At 27.7% G+C, this 25,443-nt stretch overlaps 4 protein-coding genes across 4 annotated transcripts; 3 read left to right on the top strand and 1 right to left on the bottom strand.

Moving 5' to 3' along the window:
• The first annotated feature begins 80 nt into the window (after positions 1 to 80).
• On the top strand, positions 81 to 2,010 carry LOC100203604 (palmitoyltransferase ZDHHC12-A). Its single transcript, XM_065790616.1, has one exon. The coding sequence runs from the start codon at positions 1,169 to 1,171 to the stop codon at positions 2,003 to 2,005; it is 837 nt and encodes a 278-aa protein (XP_065646688.1). The 5' UTR covers positions 81 to 1,168; the 3' UTR covers positions 2,006 to 2,010.
• Positions 519 to 941, top strand: LOC105845105 (protein C19orf12 homolog). Its single transcript, XM_065789467.1, has one exon. It carries the CDS (start codon positions 519 to 521, stop codon positions 939 to 941), a length of 423 nt encoding a protein of 140 aa, XP_065645539.1.
• A 2,630-nt stretch (positions 2,011 to 4,640) lies between the features above and the next one.
• On the top strand, positions 4,641 to 16,320 carry LOC124812196 (oocyte zinc finger protein XlCOF20). Its single transcript, XM_065790615.1, has 3 exons — positions 4,641 to 4,723; positions 6,203 to 6,622; positions 15,102 to 16,320. Exons 2-3 carry the CDS (start codon positions 6,232 to 6,234, stop codon positions 16,139 to 16,141), a joined length of 1,431 nt encoding a protein of 476 aa, XP_065646687.1. The 5' UTR covers positions 4,641 to 4,723; positions 6,203 to 6,231; the 3' UTR covers positions 16,142 to 16,320.
• Positions 16,321 to 18,443: 2,123 nt separating this feature from the next.
• On the bottom strand, positions 18,444 to 24,313 carry LOC136076008 (uncharacterized). Its single transcript, XM_065789466.1, has 8 exons — positions 24,306 to 24,313; positions 21,062 to 21,122; positions 20,682 to 20,783; positions 20,281 to 20,583; positions 19,867 to 20,178; positions 19,572 to 19,730; positions 18,982 to 19,166; positions 18,444 to 18,805 (listed from the first exon to the last, which is right to left on the bottom strand). The coding sequence occupies exons 1-7, from the start codon at positions 24,311 to 24,313 to the stop codon at positions 19,080 to 19,082; spliced, it is 1,032 nt and encodes a 343-aa protein (XP_065645538.1). The 3' UTR covers positions 18,444 to 18,805; positions 18,982 to 19,079.
• Positions 24,314 to 25,443: the final 1,130 nt, after the last annotated feature.

The following is a 25,443-nucleotide window of genomic DNA, read 5'->3' as shown; positions in this document are numbered from 1 at the left end:
TTGCATAACCGGAGCAATTGAGCCTCCCGAGAGCCATTTTTGAGTAACATTGTTTTAGTTCCGGATAATTAGACATCGCTATTATTATTGCTTCGAGTGGCTTAGTCTTTGATTGTATCAAATTTGCTGATAAATCGTTATTGATAGAAATGTCCTAAGTTGACAACAAAAGCCAGTTTGCAATATGTTTGCTATAACTTTTTTTCATGTTTTGATTTTACTAGCCTAGGATTTATTCGATTATATCTTTATAAATAAGTATAAACATAAATACTGGCAGTATGTATACTTTTATTAAAATTATTTTTTTAAAGCAATATTACTGTTTTGAAGTGTGTATGGTATTATATAAAACAATAGTAATAAGTACTACTTAACACATTTTCAATATCTACCTTGTATGTAATATATACTATTGTAGTGTATGCAATATGTACTATTATAATTACATAGTACATTTTCATTACGTACTATATATTATTTATTAGTAAATTAAGAAAATAAAAATATTTTTTAACATGCCGATATCAAAAGAGGATGTTCTTCGAGTTTTGTCTCATATTTCTGATGTGGATGAACTTAAAGTGACAATTCGAGGAAGTTTTTTTGGCAGTCTAACTATTGCTATTTTTGCTATGATATTTAGTCTATTACTTGGGCCTATTGGTTTACTGTTTGGTGGAATTGGAGGAAGTATTTATGCTTATAATAGTTATAGAGGGAGTTACAAACCTCTTAGTGCAGTAATACGACAGTTAACAAATGAACAAAAAAGTCTTTTGTTTGCAGAATTGGAAAAAACATGCTCACAAATTACAGCCTCTGATTACATGGAACTCCTTTTATTGCTTCAGGGAGGAAGTGGAATCATTCTTAAAAATCAATTGTTTGATATTCTTAGATCTTTTATGAAAAAGAATTTAAATCTAAATATACAATAAGCATTTGTTTATAATCTGTTTGTATTATTATTATGAATTTATTTTTTATTTTAGGCATGATTTTTTAGATTTTTAATTAAATTTTTATGAAATATACATTTTATAGAGTTTTCCTATTAGCTATTTTTAATGAAAACTAATATTTTTAAGACAAAAAAGTTTATGTTCATCAATTGTTTATAATTAGTTTCACAAGTTGCTTTTGTAAAGTTTTAGATCCTTTTTCAATGAAGCCATATGAGAGATGGTTAGCAAGACTGTTACATGTATTTTTAACAGCAATTGTGTTAATAATAATATTTTTGAAAGAAACAGAGATGCATTTTGCTATTAATAATGGTACCCAGTATTATGTTGAAGCTTATTTATTATTGGTCACATTAACTATATTTTTATACTTTGTGTGTAGTTTTCTGGACCCTGGTTTTGTTGTACGAAGGTCTGCTGATATTGAGACAGTTGTTATATTTCATTCTAAAGATGATGTCACTGAATTATTAAAGAATGAAGAAGTTGATGATTCAGAAACTTCTAAAATGATTCAAAATAATGCAAGAAATATTCGATTACGACAATGTGGATACTGTGAAATAATGCAGCCATTACGTGCTAGACATTGCGAAGAATGTGGTAGGTGTGTACGTCGCTATGACCATCATTGCCCATGGATAGGTAACTGTGTTGGTGAACGAAATCATAAGTATTTTTTTGCTTTTTTATGTGCTGAAACAGCATTGATTGGTTGGTCAACCTATATCATTTTTAAAGCATTTGTTCCTGAGCTTATGTGGAAGGAATGGTTTACGAAAAACTGGATATTTTTGTTTAGTATTATTTTTTTAATAATTTGTGTGATTGTATCTGGACTATTAACATTGTGTCATTCGTATATGATGTTTACTGCTCAAACAACTTGGGAGTTTATGTCTCGACCCCGAATATCCTATCTTAAAATATTTCCAGAGCATTATAACCCATTTGATAAAGGATACTTGATGAATATGGTTAGTTTTTTGTGCTATTGTAATTATCAACAATGGGATAATATGTATACAAAACCGTAGCTATATATTATCTTTTTTTTTGAAAGTTTCTCCTGTAACACCCCTAGGTTTGTTTGATATAATAACACTGACATCAAAATTTTTAAGTAAAAAATATTTTGTGAAGTCCAACTGACACTTCAATATTTAATGGTTCTATAATATTATTCAAAAAAAAATTCTTAAAAATTATGTTAACCTGGTAGTCATAAAAAGCAAAGTTTTATTATTTGTATCAAAAATAATAAATATATTTTATAAAAATTTGTCTAAAAAAAGTTTATTTGAAAAAACTGTAAAAATCTTTTTAAAAATTGTTGTTAAACAATACTTTTTATGCAAAAAATATAAAATTATAATATATCGGCAGTTATATGGCAATGGAATTTATCATAATTTTTTAGGTGCGCAAAAAAAAAAAAAAAGCAAAAGAGATATTTTACCCAAGTTTTGCTCAAATTTTGAGCATTATAGTAAAATGGTAGTTATGGCAATAGGTTGTATCTCACTAAAACATAATTTTGTAGGAGAGCAAAAACATTTCAAAAATATTTCAGCTCAAATTTTGAGCATGATACTAGAATGCTTAAAATTTGAGCGAAATTTGACTAAAGTATCTCATTTGCAAACTTTGTTTTTGCTCTCCTGTAAAATTAGTGAAATACAACTTATTTTTATATCACTATTTTGAAATTTTTGAAAAATAGTAATAATTTTAAACCTGGTATTCAAAAAAATCTCTTTTTTTTTTTGAATACCAGGTTGAAAATTATTACAATTTTTGAAAAATTTCAAAGATAATATTCGAAGGTCAGATGGGACTCCTAAAAATATTTTTTTATTTTAATTTTTATACGATCTTAATCAGGACAAAAAAAAGCAGCTTTTTCACATTTGCTTTTGTTTTGATACTTTTTTCACCTCATCTTTATATATATATATATATATATATATATATATATATATATATATATATATATATATATATATATATATATATATATATATATATATATATCAGTCTTCTCTGTTCTTCTTCAAAAAGCCAGCACTTTTGCGTTCAAGTCTTTTCATACTTGCCTGCATGCCCGCAAAAACTTTGGTGAGCGCATAAAAAGTGCTTACCAAAAAAATAAAAGTGTTTTGTTTTAAATTGCATCAAGAGTTTTTTGTTTATTTGAACAACTTTTATGAAAAATGACTTTTTTTACTAGATCTTTTTTTAAATTCTTATATTTAGTATTTATTCAAAGCATTTTTTTTGCTATTTTTATTTTGATTTAAATAGCTGAAAAAAAAGAATTTTTTTGAATCGCACAGGCTAACTTAAAAATAACCATCCTGTCAGTGCTTTTTCGTGCGCTGGCATTAAATTTCAAACGAAGAAAACTGTGTATATATATATATAATGTATGTGTATGTATATATTTATATATATATATATATATATATATATATATATATATATATATATATATATATATATATATATATATAAAATTATATAATACACTTATATATTACAAACTATATTAGTTTAAAATTTTCACTTGTATTAGTATTTTTACTTGTATTACTAGTTAAAGATGTAAAAATTTATTTTTTATAAATTGATATTTCTATTAGTTTTATATCTATAAACTTTATTTTTGTTTACCCCTTATTAGTGTTTGTTCAACGGTGTTTTAAACCTTTTATATTGTGTATTTTTTTTATTTAAAACTGGTATTCTGGTTTTCAATGCTACTTCACAGAAAAGTAACCTTGAATTCTTTAGCAATCACTCAATTTGAGCACAACAGAGGGAGTGTACATATTAAATGGCGTAAATAGGTAGAACATGGTTTCAGCAGGCAATCTATCAATTTAAAAAAAATCCTCTATAATTTTTTAAAAGTAGTTTTAAAAACGTAATGTTGAAATTTCTGGAAAAAATTAAAAATGACTAAGCAATGGTGTATATGTATAAATAAATAAATAAACCCAAACCCTGAGTCGATTTAATTTCACTCCCTTGCATGTTCTACCTAGATAGTCAATGTATGTATTGTAGCCCCCACAGCTAGCAATTTCAGTATGCCATTATCAGTAAGTGTCTTATGCTGCATTCATATATGTAAATATGAAGAGCTTATTTTCAAAACGCAGTATGAGCAATTATGTTTTTATGTGCAAAGATAATCAAAAATTTTAGATACATTAAAAGATAACGCATAACTAATAATAGCAAGTAATTATGTAAAAAATCTTATTTAAAAAGTTGCTAATTATAAATAAACTAAAAGACTATAATTAAGTGCATTTCATATATATTTATATATATATATATATGTGTGTGTGTGTATATATATGTATATATATATATATATATATATATATATATATATATATATATATATATATATATATATATATACATATACATATATATGTATATTTATATATATTTATATATATATATATATATTATATAAGTGTTTTTTACTAATTTATATATATATATATATATATATATAAAATATATAAAATAAAATATATAGTATATATATATATATATGTATCTTATTTTGACAAATTTTTTTGCAGCCATGGAGATATGAGAGATGTTATTCTTAGAAAAAATTTTACATTGCTGATATATAATTTTTTTAAATGCTTTTTTATTTATAGCTATATATAAATATGTTTTAGCAAAAAATTGTAACTATCTTGTGCTTTTCATATGAAAATATTTATAAGGTAACTAAATTTTTTGTCATTGTGATATTTTATACATTATTAATTTATTATATTAACACTTAATATTATACATTAGCATTGAAAAATTTTAAAAACATCAGTAGCATTAATATATTAAATATCAAAAAATATTCAACACTTTCAAGAAAACGCAATAGAACAAAGCAAGCAAAAACTAGAGATAATTGCTAGTCAAAGCAGTTCTATCTGAAAAAAAAATAATTAAAAAAAGTAGTTATATCTAAATAATAACATTAAAAGTCATAAAAATAATAAACTTTGAAAAAAAAAATTATAAAACAAGTGAATATAAAATGTATGCAAAGGCTATATTAATTTGCAATTGAACTGAAAAATTGATCCGTTATGAATTAATATTGTTCCCATTTCACTTCTGTACGTGTACAATTAACCAATTGTTTATTATTTACACATTTATGTAAACTATTATTAGTGTATTAACATATTAACATTGATAGACAGTTGAGAATAAATTTTTAAGAGATTGTAAAAAATAAAGAGAAAGCCTCAAATTGAAAAAAATTTATTAACATTACTTCCCTTTGTTAGGGGAGATTATAAATTGGTTAGGTATTGTTTCATGTATATATTTTGGTTATATATCACGTATATAAATTGGTTAGTTAATGTTTCACGTGGACGGAGCAGTTGCTCCTGCTTTATGATAAGGCTTATATATATATATACATACATACATACATACATACATACATACATACATACTTTAATAATATTAAAGGAAGCTACCCCTCAATAAAATCCTGTAAATTATGTACTGAATAGCACAAACAGTAATACATATTTATACCTAAGAGTAGTCATAGAAACGGTGTAAACTAGATTATATTTACTACGTTTAAGTTTGCACTGTACCACACATTTAACATTGAACTGACTTTTAAAGACTAATGTGTTTTGTGAACTGCAATTTAAATTCATAAATCTTTAACATTTTAAAGTTGATAAATAATAACAAAAAAGCAAAAATATTTTTACTGTAATAGATCTCTTTTTTTTTATAAATACTACTTTTTTAATATTAGTCATAGTTTTAATAAGTCTACTTTTTTATAGATACTGGTTATCCTCAGTTCAACTCTGCGTTATGTTTTTTTTCTCTAATAACTATTTTCTTTACTTAATGAAGTTTATCATGTAATTGCATCATCTTTTTCAAATGATATATTACACTCAATTATACTGGATCTGTATACTTAATTTTAAAATTAACTTTTAAATTTTTTAATTTTATTTTTATTTTTAGTTTTCTGTAGAAACTTTTGCAATTATATTTTAATGCATTTTTTTTGTATGTTTTTTTTTTTTCATTTTCAATCCATAATTATTTTTAATTTACATAATAGTTTCAAATATTTATAAATATAAGTTTTTCATATCTTATAAAAAATATTTTCAATGTATAGAATTTTTTTTTACATTTAATTTTTTGTGCATTAGATTTGGTTTGCAATAAACAAGAATATGAAATGGATTTAACACAAACAGGTTTAAAAAGCTCAATCTTAGTTACTGAAGTCGTTGGTACAGTTAATGAACATTTCAATATAGATACTAAATCAAATAATATTGGTTTAGTTTACTCATGTTTAGAATGTAACAGTGTTTTTCAAGAAGCTGTTAGTTTAAACTTGCATATTAATTCTAAACATTCTTCAAGTAAAAAATATGTTTGTGAAGAATGTGATGCCATGTTTTTTTCTAGCTATAAATTTAAGCTACACTGTAGTTCTAAGCACAATATTGTTCGTCCTTTCAAATGTGGCATTTGCATAAACAGTTACTCAAATATTTCTGCCTTGAAAATTCATTTGAGAAGTCATGAAGAAAATCCACCTTCATTTAAGTGTACTTTATGTGGTGAGTTAAGTGTACTTTATGTGGTGACTTAAATGTACTTTATGTGGTGAGTTTGTATATACAGTATGTCTATTTTTTTAAAAGTTTAAATTGTTATTGTTAAAAAAATTGTTAAAAAAACACTTACAAAATATATTTTAAATTTTGAAATTCCTAATATGTTCTCTCTCTCTCTCTCTCTCTCTCTCTCTCTCTCTCTCTCTCTCTCTCTCTCTCTCTCTCTCTCTCTCTTATATATATATATATATATATATATATATATATATATATATATATATATATATATATATATATATATATATAGATCTATAGTTTGTTGTCTTTGGGAAGAGCGGAAGGAAAAAAGTGATTCTTACGCCAACACATACGTCACTTTAATTACTTTTGACTTTCGTCCAACATTTGCGTGTTGGACGAAAGTAAAAACCATTAATTTAATTACAAATAAATCGTTTTTTAAAAAAACCACAAAAACGCAAATTTAATTGACCAGAATGTTTTAAAAACATTCTGAATGTTTTTAACCATATAAACAATGTTTTTATTTTTATTTTTTTTAATAAATGTTTTTATTTTTAATTTTTTTAATAAAATGTTTTTGTTTTTATTTATTTTTACTGTAAATCATGCGCGGAGTGTTGCAACATCGACTATCTTATAGCCTGACTCGCAAGGGAGTGCTGCTACATCGACTGACAAATAGCCTGACTCGCAAGGGAGTGCTGCTACATCGACTGACAAATAGCCTGACCCGCAAGGAAGTGCTGCTACATCTACTATCTTTTAGCCTGACCCGCAAGGGAGTGTTGCTACATCAACTGAGGGTTTGGTTGGGGCAGGCAGTCTCTCAATTAATAAAAAATAATAATTCCGGTCTTGCATTTTAATTTTTACTTTTTGTCAACAAAATATGGAAAAAACTTTCGGACAACATCTACGGGTTGTGTATATATATATATATATATATATATATATATATATATATATATATATATATATATATATATATATATATATATATATATATATATATATGTCATTCCACATTCCATGCCAAATGGACCAAAATTTTAGGATTTCAACATGGACCCCCTCAGATTTTGATGAAACTCAGTGGGTTTGTTAATACCAATGAGAAAAGCAATTCTTGAAAATTTCAGCATAAAATCTTTTGTGGTTCATAAGATATGGTCATTTAAAATTTCTGATTTTTCCAAAAATAAAAACTTCAGTAGCAAAAACATGATTTGTTCATACTTTGACGCTATATATTTTAAAAACAAAATTTCAGAAAACCTAGTTTTTTTTATTGTATACAACTCCAGACTTACTTTAATAAAACTTTGACATTGAATTCTTGAATGTCACATTTTTTCCATAATGGCTACCTAAAAACCGAAAAAATTGTTTGCAAGTATAAAAAGTTGATTTTTCATGAGTCAATATACAAAACCTGCAGTTTAAGAAGTGAAAAGGAATATTTTGTTAGTTTCTATATATGGTAGGCTTCTAAATTTTTAGAAATTTACTGATAAGATACAATTCAGTAAAAAAACTATAGACCTCTAAAAATGGCTGCGGCTAAAACTTAAGAAAATCAGCCTCCACTTCAAACCACCAGTAATCTAGGATCAACACTGGTTTTAGTAAGATTTATTTTTTCTTCCAATTTAATAGACTTTATTACAGTGATTTCAGAAAGAAAAAAAAGTGGGTAATTATGGGAAAGTTACAAAATCAGAACAATGAAAATTGCCCAAAATACATTAAAAACAATAAAAATAAAGTTATTGTTGTACTTTAGTTTGTATTATATATTGTAATACAAAGTATGTATGAGTTTAAAAGTATTTTATAACAAGTACTAGAAATAAGTCTTTAATTAAGCCTGAATTAAACTCAATTATTTACTTTTTAACCCGATTATTAACTTTTTAACATTCACATTTTTTCCCAAAACTTAGAAAAAAATTGTAGTTGAATACTTCTCCATACATGGTGTGTCTGGTTTTATGTCTGATGTAAGAAGTGTCTTTATGCCTAAACACACCACTAAACATACACATATAAAAACTGAAATTTAGTTTTTAATGTTTTCGTATAAAACTTATTAGTAGCCTATTAGGTAAAACTTAAATGAAAGACTTTTAGTCTAATTTATCATATATTTAATATCATGACTATAAATTTTATAATATTTTTTCAATACATTTTCGATTCCACCCCTCCCCATTAATTTGGCTTATTTGATTATCATTTTCAAATTTAGATTACAACTTATACCAAGTTATAAGAGTTATTTAACTTGTCAACATACTGCAATGTTGATTATGTAATAAATAATATTATGTAATTAACAATCAATATAAACATTGAATCTTTTAAATGATTTTTGCTAAAAAACTTTGACCAAAGTGGTGTATTCCTATTGGAGGTACTTCAGATCTCCATTAAGTATGTGTTTGTGAGTACCACCAAAATGCAAAACTTTTAGCATTACAGATACCAGATATTTCAGACTATAAAGACCTCTTGTTATTAGTTGTATGTGACTTAACAAATCCAGACTGTGCACAGTTGCAATAACTGCCCAGATACCAACATACTAAAAGAGTATTTTACTGCTTTGTTTAATAGGCATAGCATGGAAGATATCACCTTTAATCAGTAGCAAAAAGCCAACAAAAAATATGATATAGTTCCAGTCACTCTTCCTATATATGATTTTATTGATTGTCAACAAATAGACCAATTAAGAGATCACCATTATATAGCCAAAAATCAATTACCAAGTAACCATATTTAATCATTACCAAGTAATCAAATTTTACATAAAATGTTAAAGTGTTTGTATCATTTCAGATCATTTGCAACACAATACAAACTCGGTTAATTGTTTCATTTATGAAGTAAAATTATGAAATACAACAAAACAAAATAGTTGTTGCCTTCAGATAAAAACATATCTAACTTATGACAACATGAACATCAGGTATCTGCAGATTGGCTTATGACAACATGAGCATCAGGTATCTGCAGATTGGCATTTTTTGCTACATCGCATGGAAAGAGTGCTTGCCATGGTGTTGGGGGCTCTGTCGAAAGACTTGTAGCAAAGGCCAGTTTACAATCACTTACAGATCCTATCAATTCACCTGAGAAAATGTATGATTGGTGTAGGCAAAATATCAAAAGAATATATTTTCAATACATTTCAAATGATGCAATTGTATTATGTTGCATAAAGTTTAAATTAGAAGAACGTTATGCTACTTGTTCAACAATTCCAGGGACAAAAACCACCATTGTTTTATACCACAATCATTATCGACTTTACAGATTAGGCAGTTGTCATTTGACAATATGTATACTAATGTAAATGTACCTAAAAAGCAGCATATAGTTCCATTTGCTTCTCTTTTACCAAGATTTAATATACCATGTGTTTATAATGCATAATGATTTTTAGGCAATATTGTGGAAATATCTAAAGAAAATCAAGATGTTTTTATCACGTTCATGAAGCAGTCTATTACCTTAAACATTTACTTGGCCACATAATGAAGATATATTTGCTGCATCCAATAACACATGTTTTATGCAAAATTTCATCTTTAAAAATACAATCAAAATTGAGTTTAACTCAGGCTTAATTAAAAACTTATTTCTAGTAATTGTTATAAAATACTTTTAAACTCATACATACTTTGTATTACAATATATAATTCAAACTAAAGTACAACAATAACTTTATTTTTATTGTTTTTAATGTATTTTGGGCAATTTTCATTGTTCTGATTTTGTAACTTTCCCATGATTACCCACTTTTTTTTTTCTGAAATCATTGTAATAAAGTCTATTAAATTGGAAGAAAAAATAAATCTTACTAAAACCAGTGTTGATCCTAGATTACTGGTGGTTTGAAGCAGAGGCACATTTTCTAAAGTTTTAGCCGCAGTCATTTTTAGAGGTCTATAATTTTTTCACTTAATTGTATCTTATCAGTAAATTTCTAAAAATTTAGAAGCCTACGATATATAGAAACTAAAAAAAATATTTCTTTTCACTTCTTAAACTGCAGGTTTTGTATATTGACTCATGAAAAATCAACTTTTTATACTTGCAAACAACTTTTTCGGTTTTTAAGTAGCCTTTATGGAAAAAATGTGACATTCAAGAATTCAATGTCAAAGTTTTATTAAAGTAAGTCTGGAGTTGTATACAATAAAAAAAACTAGGTTTTCTGAAATTGGTTTTTAAAATATATAGCGTCAAAGTATGAACAAATCATGTTTTTGCTACTGAAGTTTTTATTTTTGGAAAAATCAGAAATTTCAAATGACCATATCTTACGAACCACAAAAGATTTTATGCTGAAATTTTCAAGAATTGCCTTTCTTATTGGTATTAACAAACCCACTGAGTTTCATCAAAATCTGAGGGGATCCATGTTGAAATCCTAAATTTTTGGTCCATTTGGCAAGGAATGTGGAATGACATATATATATATATATATATATATATATATATATATATATATATATATATATATATATATATATATATATATATATATATATATATATATATATGACATTCAAAATTTAAAATATATTTCGTAAGTGTTTTTTTCTTTATAAATTTTTGTTTTTAAAAATCTTCTTTGTTTTTTTTTGGTGATATGTTAAAGCATGACATTATGAATGAGCTGAAGCATTATATAAAAATAACTAGGTAGAATTGTAAAAATAACAAAGTAGAAGTGTGAAAATAACAAGTTTAAGATAATAACAAGGTAGATATATGAAAGTAACAAGGTATATATAACAAAAGGAATATATACTTGCAAGTTAGTTTTTAAAATAATAGTTACTTTAAAAATGATTAGTTCCAGGACTTGGAGAAAATTTCTTTTTTAAAACAGGAGTATTTACATAAAATTGTAGCCAGAGATTCCTGGTTTAACAATTCCAAGACTCCTAAAATTCTATGATATATCCTCTTCAAAGTTTAGAAGTTTGTATAATCGTTTTGAAGTTTGTAAATGTTTTGAAGTTTTTAAACATTTTGAAGTTTCAGCATTTCAAAGTAAAAAAAGAATATAAACCCATCATAGACTTTTTTTCAAACCAGTATGGCACCTTTTCAAACTACTTGTAAACTTTTTCCAACCAATTATAGATCTTTTCAAGACATTCATAAATCTTTTTCAGATGTCCTATCTCTGGAAAAAATGATTTTCAGAGAATCAAGCTGGTTACAATACTACTAAAAGTTTAATAAGGTTTAAAGTTAAAAACCAAACTAAAAACAATGCAAACTAAAAAGCATGGTATAAAAAAATAACAAAGGCATCAGTTGGCTTCAATAATTGAAAAGAGACACTAGATACTGCAAAGAGCCAAACATTTTAGAAACATTAATTATTTTGTGATTAGTTAAAACCATCGACTTATTACTGTGATTAGAAAAATTATAGAAAACATGGTGATTAGAAAAATGGTAGAAAAGCCAGCGCTTAAAAGATATAATAATAAATAAATTAGTAGGGTAAGATCAAGACAATAGTCTATTTTTTTTTATTTTATTCAATTTTTACTTATTTCTTTATATAAACATAAATTTCAAAAGAATTTTTATTTTCAATAAACTAAAATAATAAAATAAAACTAGAATAGTGAAACCTTTCGCATCAAAGCCAAACGTTAAAATTGATGTAACTAAATAAATTATTTTAAAAATCAATTGTAAAATGGATACACTGGTAATATTTTATAATTAAAGTTAACTAAAAATCTAAACTGTTTATTTGATTTTTTTTTACCTTTTATTTTATTATTTTATTGACCCTTTTTTTAATAAAATTTATTTTAAAAACTAATAAGCACTACTACTTTCTACCTTGTTATTAGATATTTTCTACCTTTTTATAAGATATTAGGTATCAAAGATTAATGAGTCAAGTCAAAATTGGCTCATTTACAATAACCCATTTAAGAGGTTGAGATTTTAAAGTGTGTCTAATAGAAATGTATCTTTTTTCACAAACTCATACGACCATGGTTTTGTATGAAACTCTCCCAGGAAGTATAAAAAACTATTTTTGAACTGAATCATATTTTGGTTTACTCAAACCAAAACATGATTCAGTGACAATAATTGAGTAATGTAATACAATCTGTTGTCTGTTAAAAAAAAAAACTTCAAAAAAGTTTGTTCAGCACTTTTATAATTTTTTTCTTGAAATAATTTAAATTCTTATTTAGCACTAAAATTACTTACTTTATTTAATGTATTTTCTCTACAGTGTTTTTTAAAAATTGTGTTTGCTTTCTTATGTTTTTCAAACTTCTTTATAAAAAAGGTTAATGAAACAAACATCAAACCAAGCTCCACATATTTTACTAATCATTTTACTTTTTTCTGGGAGTAGCACAAAACTCTAGTACATATATTTTTTATTCAATGTTTAAATGGTAAATAAGGAAAGTATGTACTTAATATGATTGTAAAGCCCTTCCAAACTGGTATCAAAGCTATTTATCGTCACGCCATTTTATTCTTTTAGATATTTTTACATAACTTTCTAAAAATCATTTCTTAAATTTGCATGTTACTGAGTTCTTGCATGAAAGTTTAGTCTATTGAATGTCTTAAGACTATATGGTGTTGTATAAGAATCTCTTTTTCTTTAAACTCCTGTTGGTCATTGTAACAACTCCATTTTATTTGGTCTTAACAGTAGTATCACAAACAATAACTTTAATGTTTGATTTGGTATTAAGGTAATACTTCAATTATTCTGTTAAATATTGTTAATGTATATAATTAACAACTTGCATTTCTTGTTTGTTAATTTTCTTAGAGTTACAGCTTTGCTGCGTTTTCTGTGATTCTTTAACATATGTCTAATGTATTGTAAGTTGAGTTGGTCTAGAGATGTCTATACCATGTCTGATTGAAATATTTTTTTCCTTACTTTAGCATAATAAAATTGCATTTATTATTGTTGGCAGAAGTTTTTTTTGAAGATATTGTGTTAAATGCAATCAAACTTTTTAATGTAAAAAGATTGTATTTACCTTAAGTTGCGTAACTAATTAAAATGAAAGATTGTATACACTATGAGATGCGTAACTGCTTAAAATGGAAGATTGTATACACCTTAAGACGTATAACTGCTTAAGATTGAAGATTGTAAAAACTTTGAGGCGTGTAACTGCTTAAAATGGAAGATTGTATACACCTTGAGACGTGTAACTGCTTAAAATGGACTTTTACTTGTACTGTTATTGCATAACTACTCTTTGTGATTTAATCTGCATTTAATCTGCATTCTTTTGCCAACCATCTGGTTTTGGAAGTATTAAATAATTTTGGATGTTTATTTTGAGCATCATTATGGTATTTCAAAAAAATTTATTAATTAATGTATTAATCATTCTTATTGGCTTTTCTATTAGGAATGTAAAAGTTAACATCTTTAATTTTTTTAATTCATAAGCTCCTACTTAAATCTGTTTCCAGATTTTTTATTTTTCTGCATAAAATTTTAAACCTTCTAATAATTGTCTTTAAGCTATTTTAGCCATCAAATGAATTATTGATTGTTGCTATAGTTTTCCCATTTATTCCACTCTTGGCTGTCAAATGTTTTTATCAAATAAGCTAATGTATAGGGATAACGAATTTAATTTATATTTTAAATTAAATTTATTACATATAGCAATATGTATAGGGGGTAACATAAATTCTTTATCAAATAAGCTAATATATTGGGGTAACAAATTTAGTTTATAGTATAAATTAAATTTATTACATATAGCAATATGTATAGGGATAATATAAATTTTTTATCAAATAAGCTAATGTATAGGGGTAACAAATTTAATTTATATTAATTAATAATTTATATACCCCTATATATAATGTTGTTTATTACAAGTTTATTTGTTTTACAGGACTCTTATGTAATTATGTTTTTATTCTTATTTTATTAATTTATTTTTTTAATAATTTTTTTTTTAATTTAATTTATTTACTTATAATTCTTATTTAATTTATTTATTATATAATATATAATATAATAAACCTTGTTTAATATATTTACTTATAATTCTTATTTAATTTATTTATATACTATCTAAGTCTTATTTAATTTATTTTTTATTAATTTATTTACTTATTTTAATAATTTAATTATTTTATTAATTTCTTTCTACTATTAACCAACAGTTGTTACTATACCAACAGTTGTTTTAGTTAATCTTTATTATGGTAATATCTCCTCTTGATAAGCAAAAAAAAAAAGAAGTTTTAATATGTAACTTATGTTTGGTGTTTTAGTTATGTCCATAAGGTTGTAATTTTCACATATTGTTAAATAAGCATATAAATACTTATAATTAAAATATTAATAAAAAATTTAAATTAAATATAAAAAATTATAAATACTTTATTGGATTATGATTTTTTTAAGGACGATCATTCGCAACAAAGAGTTCTTTAAAAACACATTCACTGCGTCATGGTTCAGAAATGCCCCATATTTGCGATGTTTGCAACAAATCATTTGCCATTAAAGGCGATTTGCGTACTCACTACCTAAAACATGATCCTATTCCTCAATTTAAATGTGAATTTTGTACAAAAGCTTTTCCTAGAAAAGGAAATTTAATCCGACATATGCGCAAGCATACAGGGGAGAAACCATACGTTTGCTTGTATTGTGAAAAAAGATTTTCGAGATCGGAAAATTGCAGAGAGCATCAACGCACCCACACTAACGAAAAGAGATTTATGTGTAATATATGTGGAGCTTGTTTCAGTGATTCTGGAAATTTTTGTAAACATAAAAAACAAAAATGCAATAAAAAAGCATTTAACTTGGTTAAAAGTGACAAAAAGTCGAAAAATCTTTCAACAAATATTAAATTTTCAAGAGATACTTTAGAAAAAAGTCTTGATTTTGTAGCAGTTAAAACTTGTCACAATGCCAACGAAAATATTGTGTATAGATCTCACGTTGAGTTATCTGATTCCAATTTATTTCCTGATGCTAGTTCAACATCGTTTTGTGAAAATATTCAAATTGCTTATCATGCTGATATAATTGAACAAGTTATTCACCCAGATAAATTTTTAAATGGTCAGAGTTCTAATACCGATGCTCAATCGGTTATACCTTTAAACAATGAAAAAACTAGTGAAGATGGTCGCACTGACGGTCATACATTCTTTCTTGTTGACCATTTTGATCCAAATTTTTCTTTTAATAACGACAGTAACTTATTTATTGATTCGTCTATATTTTTGCAGCAACAAAACGAAAGTGACTTTCAATCTACACTATATAATGATGATAAACAATTTAATCGAGTAAGTCAAACCGCAAATCTTTTATTAGAAAATTCAGAGTATTATTGCGAAGATGATAATGAAATAGATACCAACAAATTTTTAAATGACGATTATTTATTAACAAAAAAAAACGCGGTTGACGCTCACAACGGACCTTAATGTTATGACATTTAGGCCCAACTCACGTATTCAACGGAATGTAGTAAATCTTTAGGAATGGTATTAACATTAACATAATAATTTTTATTTATATTTTTTAAAATGTATTTTATATATTTCAAGTTGTACATGTCTTGTGATATTTTATACCATTTTAAACACTTATATAGCATACGACACTTGAAAATTGTTTTAAATTTACATGAAGTCGGTATTGCAAATTAAATGCACTTCCGAAGCGTACTCAAGTATCTGCTTAGTTTATTTTATAATATATGAACCTAAATGATTTGAGAGACAAACTACTTGGCTACTTAATAACATTAAAATAATAAATAGTAATATCTCTACAAAAGATCATGGTGCCCATGTTTTTTTGGGGCAACAGGGCCGGTTCAAGTATTTCTTTTGGTATATACGAGATTAAGATTTGGCGCCCCCTGTCATAAAAAAAGTACATTCTTTGATAATTCTAACAAATTTTTGTGAAGTTTTAATATTTTTATAATCTTTTAAATAATTGGATAAGTATTGTTAATATGTAATTGTTTCTTAAAAATTTAAATGAACAATTAAATATATTAGTAAAGTTGGTTATATAAATAAATCAATAACTTTTCACGACAGTAGTTATGCAAAAATCAAGATATAATGGTATGTTTATTATATGATATGATATATAACTTATAATATGTTTTGGTAAATTGCGCGTGTTTATTAAAACCCCTAAAATACAATAAAAATTATGTTTTTATTGTATAATACAAATAAAAATACAACAAAAATAATGTTTTTATTGTATTTTAGGATTTTTACGATTACTGCCATAAAACAACACTGCCTTATATTACAAAAAACCGTTTGATTGGAATCATTCCTAGTGTGCTGACCCTTCCGATATTAGTGGCCAACGGAGAAAGCAGTTTTTCTAAACTAAAGATTATTAAAAATTACCTTCGATTGACCCTTTGACCGTCTATGTGGATAGCACGGCGATTCAAGCCTGTTATTTTATTGTGAGCATGCGCACAAGTTACGTTTGATAAAGTTACGAAAAAAAATGGCGATTAGATTTTTCGGCAAATAATGAAAATTTGTTTTTTTTACTTGTTATTAATGAGGTACAAATTTCACTTGAATAAATAAACACAATACATTTCTGGAATTTTATATCCTTAAGTGTTTAACCTAAATCGTAAAAATAAATAAGAATGTTTGTAAACGAAGAAAATATCTCAGTTCAGGATTAAAGGTTTTTTAAGTTTAAAAACTAAACATCTGTCATACAACCTGTAGAATATCTTTTGTTTGAAAATTTTTGGCCAAAAAGTTTAATTGATTCAAGTTCTGTAAAAAAAAAGCATAAAAATGTTCTGTTTTAACCGATCATTTTTTTAACTAAAATAAAATGATTTTACGGCAAGCTATGTATATATTCTATACTTTTTGTGCGTTCTGAAAAAATTTCTTACCACTATAAAAACCTAAATTTACACAAAGTCTGGTGTTGTATCATTCAATTCTAACTAAGTAATTATAAACATGTTAAGAGATACATGCATTTATATTTTATGAGACACACTTGTAATCATTTACTTCGAAATATATAAGAGATTCCACAGTTATGGAATTTCTAATGTTTGCCCTTTAGTTGCAGACATAGATAATGTCATATTTTATTGAGTAACAACTTATAAGATTTACGATACTCAAGATATTAACAAGAAAATCTACTTTTAATTGTGTAACGTACTAATTAAACTAAAAATATGCAATATTTAATGTTGTAATGCATAGAAAATATTTATTTAAAAATACTTTAACTTAAGCAACACTTTTCTATTGTAATTTTTCATTAAAAAACTAAAAAATGTCCCTCCGATAACTTTTAAACACAAGTATAAGTACAAACCTTGTTAAGTCGGACTCTCAAGGGAAATAGATGAAGTTCGATAATAGATAATAGTCCGACTTAGCGATGTCTTTAAACGAAGCTCTCGGTATTTATAGAATGTTCAAAGGAAATTAAATATCTGACTCGATAAAAGTTCGACTTATCCAGGGTATGAATTTATGGGGTTCTACGGTAGTTTCTATTGATGATACATTTCTTATGCACAATGCTACCTTATAAACTATTTGATTATAAATCCGAGAAATTTTCAACAGCAGTATTAATTATATCAATATATACTTCCATACTATAAAACTTAAAGTACAATTATTTATTTTTAGTTTTCGGTAATGGTGCAGAATAGGGAACCATTATTATTATTTTTAAATAATAATACATTTTTGAATTATATACTCCTTAGAAATCCTTTTTATTAAAAGATTGGATTTTCAATACAAATTTGTATACAATAAAATTTAAGATCTAAGAATTTTTTTCCTTTCTGGTTTCATAGCTTTAGCTTTCGGATGGTTTCTAAGATAATGTTCTTTCAAGCGACTACAGCCTTTCATATGCCAAAACAAACGATTAAGGTTGTTAAATTCGGCATGTAAACTTTCACCGCCTTGTTCCTCATAAACGCCAATGCCTAATCCCCATTTCTGAATAAATTGAATTACATGGGATTCAAAGCAATTGCATCTTTGTAGTTACAGAAGCACTTGGCCAAGTCAACCGATAATACTCCATAAGCGTACGGATTGCTAAGTCTAAAATTAAATAATTTGATTATTGAAAATCTTTTACACAACTTCCTTTAAATATACTAATCAAATATCTACCTAAAAGCAATCAAGACAGTCATGCTCATTTGCAAAATTTACTTTTCAATTAGCTCAAAAATGTGTTAAACTCAATCACCAATCTGCTTAAAAAGAAAACCTACCTAATTCCTGAATATCATTCTTTTGAAAAGATTGCGAGCTGTTCGTGAGCTTATGACATTTTGAATAATGAAATAACTGCTTAAAATTCTGGCTCACTTTAACAGATAATAAAGGAATTTTGGTGCCAATAAGACCAAGAGTTGAGATTAGTTTTGGAATTGCACAAATCTAACAATGGCTGAGGCTAAAAAAATATTTATAAAATTAAATAATTTTTCAATATTTTACACAAAAAAAAAACACTTTTGCATGAGATTAAACTGATTTCTATGGATTTTTGATCAATTCAAATATAATTTTTGTTTTTGGCGACAAGCATTAGCTTTTTTTGCAATAACCAATTTACTCTTTTCTGCTTAATTGTAGTGGGTGTAATAAGCAGGGGGGTCTCTAATCCCTCTAATTTGCAAATCGGGTAGTTCAAAACAAAAAAATAGAAAAAAATTAAAGGTTTTATATGAACAATTCGAAAGCCACATTAGGATTTTTCCCAGTGACCTCATGTTTTTCAATTGCTGCTTTTCAGAACAACTGTTCCTAATAAAAAAACACATAAAAATATAAATAATAAATACTATTAAATAAAAACCTTAAGCATTATGTGAACATGGTTTCCAACAAAGCATTTTCTATGATAAGCCTGCCTTTCTACTTTATTAGCCTTCAACACTTCATTAAGTTGCTGAATGCAGGGACCTGAAATTTTATCAAGTACGTTTGCTTCATTTAATGAACTTAATTCTTTTATCTAGAAAAATATTTATTTAAAATTTTAAAACATAAGGATATATATATAAATTTTTAATAATATTTTTATTTAACAAAAATTTCATTTTAAACTTAATTAAACATTTTTGCAAACATAGTTTCATAATAATAAATACCTTGTTGTTAACTATTCTTGGTGTATATATGTTCCTAATTTCTACTGTTTTATCTGGCTCACATATAACCTTTAGAGAAATTGTGTCTTGTAGAAGTGCAATTTTATTGTCACAGTCTTCAATAACACTTTTTACAAGATTGAATTGAAGATGCATGTTAACATATTTGTCAAAATCAGCTTTACCAATTATATTATTCTTTAAAGCAAGTTCTCCAGCAAGCTTTATATCTATTAAGTGGCATTCGTCTTCGAACATGTTGAAAAACTTTAAATAGGTACCCAAAGATATATGTAAAGCAGGTACAGCAACCTAACAAAATTTCAAAGGTACCAACTACCAATACTAAACTCACAATTGAACCAACAAAGAGTACTAAAAAGATTCAAAAACAGAAGTGCTAAATTATATTACCTGGTCTTGAGGAATATTAAATAAAGTTTCATTAATCACATAGTTGAATAATTTAGCATTTTTCAAATTTCCTCCATTACTTTGAAAACGATGAAAGTCATTGTTTAAGGAGTTTAAAGATCTTTGTGAAACAACATGCTCTCTACATATTGGAGCTAGTTGGATATCTTTTTTGGTGATGTTACAAAAAAGACAGCAATGCCGACCTATGCATAACAGAAATGCTATCAGTATAGTAAGGTTTTCATTAATTTTTAATGTTTTTAAAGTCCTTAAGTTTTCTTGATAAGGTTTATTTACTTCCTAAGGAAATGGTTTTTTGTATAAGTGTAATAAAAGCAAAACAAACTTACCAATAGCTACTGTAACTCCATATGCACAGAACTGCAAAGGCTATTAACCATGATGTTGGTTGAACATATAGAACATTTTGCTTCGTTTTCTAGTTTACCTTTAGTAGGCAAATTCTTTTTTGTATCAGGTACAAAAAGAATGCTGACAATCTTTAATCATAACTGTTTGATGCATTATTTTTTCACCAACTTTACAAATACATAATGTTAAATGAGGATTAAGCTGATGATTTAATTCAAAATACTGATCTTGGTTCAAAGGTAAACTAAGGATTTTAGAAACAGATTAAGGTTTATTTGCGTCCATCTTTTAAATGTTTCTAGTCTTCCTACATTTGGTTTTCGACCAGCTTTACCAAATACACAATTACACTCAATTGCTTGACATTTTAACCAAATTTTTGGTATAGCATTGAAAGTTTTATTACCTCGGTTCTATATTCACCATAGTTGTATTGCATTTCAAACACATTTGTGCTGGATGAACATCTAAACAATCTTCAACAATATTTATTTTAAAAATATTATAAATTCTATTCCGCCTACTGATGGTTTTTATAGAGTCTTTTCCAGTCAAATTTCCACAAATTCTGCATACTCTCAATAATTTTTGTTGATGTTTTTCAGGCATCATCGAAATGAAGATTTTATAAAAACCTCTTGACTAAAAAATGAAAATATATTTCTTTAAAAAATGATCGGTTATAGAAACTAAAATTTTTTGAGAGACGATTAACAATATTTTTATTAAAAACTAACTCAAATATCATAAAAATTTTACTTCGTCCATAATTGGCATCTATGTAAAGTGTTAGTTTAGGTAATATTCCAGTTAAAAGTTAAATAAATAAAGTGGATGTTTAGATATATTTTTCACATTGATTTTATGCTTAAACTAACTCATTTATGTAAAATTTCATATTATGAGTCAAAATATTAGCAACCATTAAAATATCGTCTTTAAAAACAGGAAACAAGGTTGAAAGGTAATATACAAATTGAACACGTAAATATAAAATTAGAAAACCGAGTATTTGTAACAGACGCATGCGCATAATAAAATCCCTTTCATAAGTATTGAATCACCGTGATAGCCACATTAGGGGTCGTCCATAAAGTACGTACGCTCATAGGGGGGAGGGGGGGTGGTCAAATTTCAAAATTTTTGGCGTACGTACTTTATGGACGACCCCGTAGGGGTCGTCCATAAAGTAAAGTACGTACGCGCATAGGGGGGAGGGGGGAGGTCTTCAAAAAGCGTACGAAAGCGTATGGGAGGGGGGGGGGAGGGTTCAATTTAAAAGTACGTACTTTGATTTTCTAATTTATCACAATTAAGGGGTCGTCCATAAAGTACGTACGCCAAAAATTTTGAAATTTGACCCCCCCCCTCCCCCCTGTTGCCATGCGTACTTTTATGTCCCCACCCCCCCTTAAAAGTACGTACTTTTCTAAAATACCCCCCCCCCCTCAAATATCCCCCCCATCCCTCCTTTTTTTTTTTTTCTAAATTAAAAAGTTTAATTAAAAAAAAAAAAGACGGAGGGTACCTTAGATACTTTATACTACCCCAAAGCTTTTTGCTTACGCATTTTAAAAACGTCTTTAAGTATAAATGCAAACAATAATTTAAATAAATTTAAAATTGGATGATGTAAGTGTGTATTTGGGCGAAAGGTTTATGCGGCGGCAATAGTCCACGGAGATCCAGGTTCGATTCCTCGGGGAAATCTAGGAAAACGTTTTTTGTTTTTTTAACGAATCAAATGTAAATAAACTATACTTAAGGTGGACGTTTTTTTCAGGCACCCCTCTTTAGTAAGTAAAAAACGAGTCTAAGGTGAGATCAGTAATATTGAAAACAAAGGGTAAAACCCAGTGGGAGGGAGCAACAGCAAATTTTGTGCCCTTTTGCTATTTTAAGAAGCTTTTTATTTTAGCAAAACCTAGCGGTCTTTGAGACGCCATTGACACGTTTTTTTTGGGGTGACTCCGTCCCATCAACCACGGCCCTCAGGTCTTACTCAGGGCCAGTATATAAGGGCGGGCATGTGTGCATGGGCCCCCTCAGGATTTTTTGATGTTTTGATTTTTGATGATAGAACACTTTCACACAACGTGCAAACTTAAGTTTGTTAATATGCCAAATGAGGTGGCCTTGCAAAAAATTTGGATGGCGGAGGCCATCCAAATTTTTTTCCAAATCTAAAAGTTATAACCATGCAAAATTTACACCCCTCTCATTTTGGGGGTCGGGAGGGTAAGCGTTTTAAGGCTTTTTGTTCACAGGCCTCCGCCATCCCGATATTTTGCAAGGCCTCCTCATTTGGCATAGGTATAAACAAACTTAAGTTATGAGTTTGCACGATGTGTGAAAGTGTCCTATCTGGAACATCAAAAAATTCTGAAGGCGCCCATACATGTGTGTGCATAGAGGAAAACTATACCCTCTACTTCATATACCATACATCTTTTTATGTTGGCAAACTAGAATCTTTAGTCAGAATGTAACTTTTCTATTGATTAGCTGGTTAATTGTGATAAATTAGAAAATCGAAGTACGTACTTTTAAATTGAACCCCTCCCCCCCCCCTCCCATACGCTTTCGTACGCTTTTTGAAGACCCCCCCCCTCCCCCCTATGAGCGTACGTACTTTATGGACGACCCCTAACCAGCTAATCAATAGAAAAGTTACATTCTGACTAAAGATTCTAGTTTGCCAACATAAAAAGATGTATGGTATATGGAGTAAAGGGTATAGTTTTCCTCTATGCACACACATGTATGGGCGCCCTCAGAATTTTTTGATGTTCCAGATAGGACACTTTCACACATCGTGCAAACTCATAACTTAAGTTTGTTTATACCTATGCCAAATGAGGAGGTCTTGCAAAATATCGGGATGGCGGAGGCCTGTGAACAAAAAGCCTTAAAACGCTTACCCTCCCGACCCCCAAAATGAGAGGGGTGTAAATTTTGCATGGTCATAACTTTTTTGTAATTTACAATATTTTTCTACAAAAATTAAAATCTGTCGATAAATTTAAATTTAGTTTTAGATGTTAAAGTTAAAAAGTTTGCTACATATTTCCCTCACGTTTGGGCAGGGAAGGGGGGAGGCAAACACTTTAGGGCTTTTTGTTCCCAGGTCTCCGCCATCCAAATTTTTTGCGAGGCCACCTCATTTGGCATATTATCAAACTTAAGTTTGCACGATGTGTGAAAGTGTTCTATCTGGAACATCAAAAAATCGTGAGGGGGCCTATGCACACATATCCACCTCATGTATACTGGCCGTGAGTGAGATCTGAGGGCCGTGGTTGATGGGACGGATTCACCCCCAAAAAAAACGTTTCAATGGCGTCTCAAAATCTTCCAAATTTGACCGCTAGGTTTTGCTAAAATAAAAAGCTTCTTAAATTAGCAAAAGGGCACAAAATTTGCTGTTGCCCCCTCCCACTGGGTTTTACCCTTTGTTTTCAATATTACTGATCTCACGTAAGACCCGTTTTTTACTTACTAAAGAGGGGTGCCTGAAAAAAACGTCCACCTTAAGTATAGTTTATTTACATTTGATTCGTTATTAAAACAAAAGAAAATGAATATCACCGGGAATCGTACCTGGATCTCCGTCGACTATATCCGCCGCATTAACCCAAATACACACTTACCTATCCATTATTTTAAATTTATTTAAATTACTGTTTGCATATATACTTAAGGACGTTTTTAAAATGCGCAAACAAAGAGCTTTGGGGTTGTATATAGTATGTAAGGTACCCTCCATTTTTTTTTTAAATAAAATTTTATTGAGAAAAAAAAATAAAGGAGGGATGGGGGAGGGATATAAGGGGGGGGGGGGGTATTTGAGAAACGTACGTACTTTTAAGGGGGGGGTGGGGACATAAAAGTACGCATGGCAACAGGGGGAGGGGGGGTCAAATTTCAAAAATATTGGCGTACGTCCTTTATGGACGACCCCTTAGCAATTAAATACCAGATCTTAGTACAATTAAAACCGATTCATTTTTGAAAGACTTTGCCAAACTTAAACAAAAGTTTACTACTTGATGATAATTTTTATCTACATGTTCAATCTTGGAACCTAACGCGGATTCATAGACAGCGTCATAACCACAACCCTATGGTATCGCAAAGGTTTTCATCTACAGGCTTTACTTAGAGTTTTTATATTCAAACTTTTTACATGATTTGTTAATAAACTCCACTTATGGGTTGATCCAGTAAAAAGTTATAAGCCTCTTGAATATTGCTGAAAAAGTTAACAGCTAAAGTGCAGCATTATTGATAACAAAGTTTGGCTTCCACAAGAAACAAAAAAAAAGCTTGTGGGTTAAAGTGGGATCTTTTTTTACACGCCAACATTCTTTCATTTTATGTTTGTTCCATTACCATATCTTTGGACACGCATTTTTCGTAAGAATATTTCTTTCTTAAAAAGCTTGTCTAACAAACGAACTGTCAACCCTTGGCCAAATGTATCTGAGACCCAAAGAATAAATGCGAGAATATGTTACCTTACCTTTACTTCTTCTCCTGAAACTGCATAGACAAGCAAACTACAAGTATCATTTGTTCTTTACGACCTACGCTAGGAGTGCAGTCTAAAATTATAGAATAATACAAAGCTTTCTGCTGTTCACTTAGTAACTTAAGTTACTAAGTAAAAAAGTAAAAAGGTAACTAAACTCATTTTAATTTTTTTTGCTTAAATAATATAGATGTGTTTTCCGACGTAGATGCTCAAAAAGAACAGTGTCAAATTTTGAAATGTGTTCAAAAAGTTTT

The sequence above is a fragment of the Hydra vulgaris genome, chromosome 02 (genome assembly GCF_038396675.1).
Source record: "Hydra vulgaris chromosome 02, alternate assembly HydraT2T_AEP".
NCBI classification, from domain to species: Eukaryota; Metazoa; Cnidaria; class Hydrozoa; order Anthoathecata; family Hydridae; genus Hydra; species Hydra vulgaris.
Note: the sequence above shows the minus strand (reverse complement) of the source record. Positions and strands in the feature narration are given on the sequence as shown.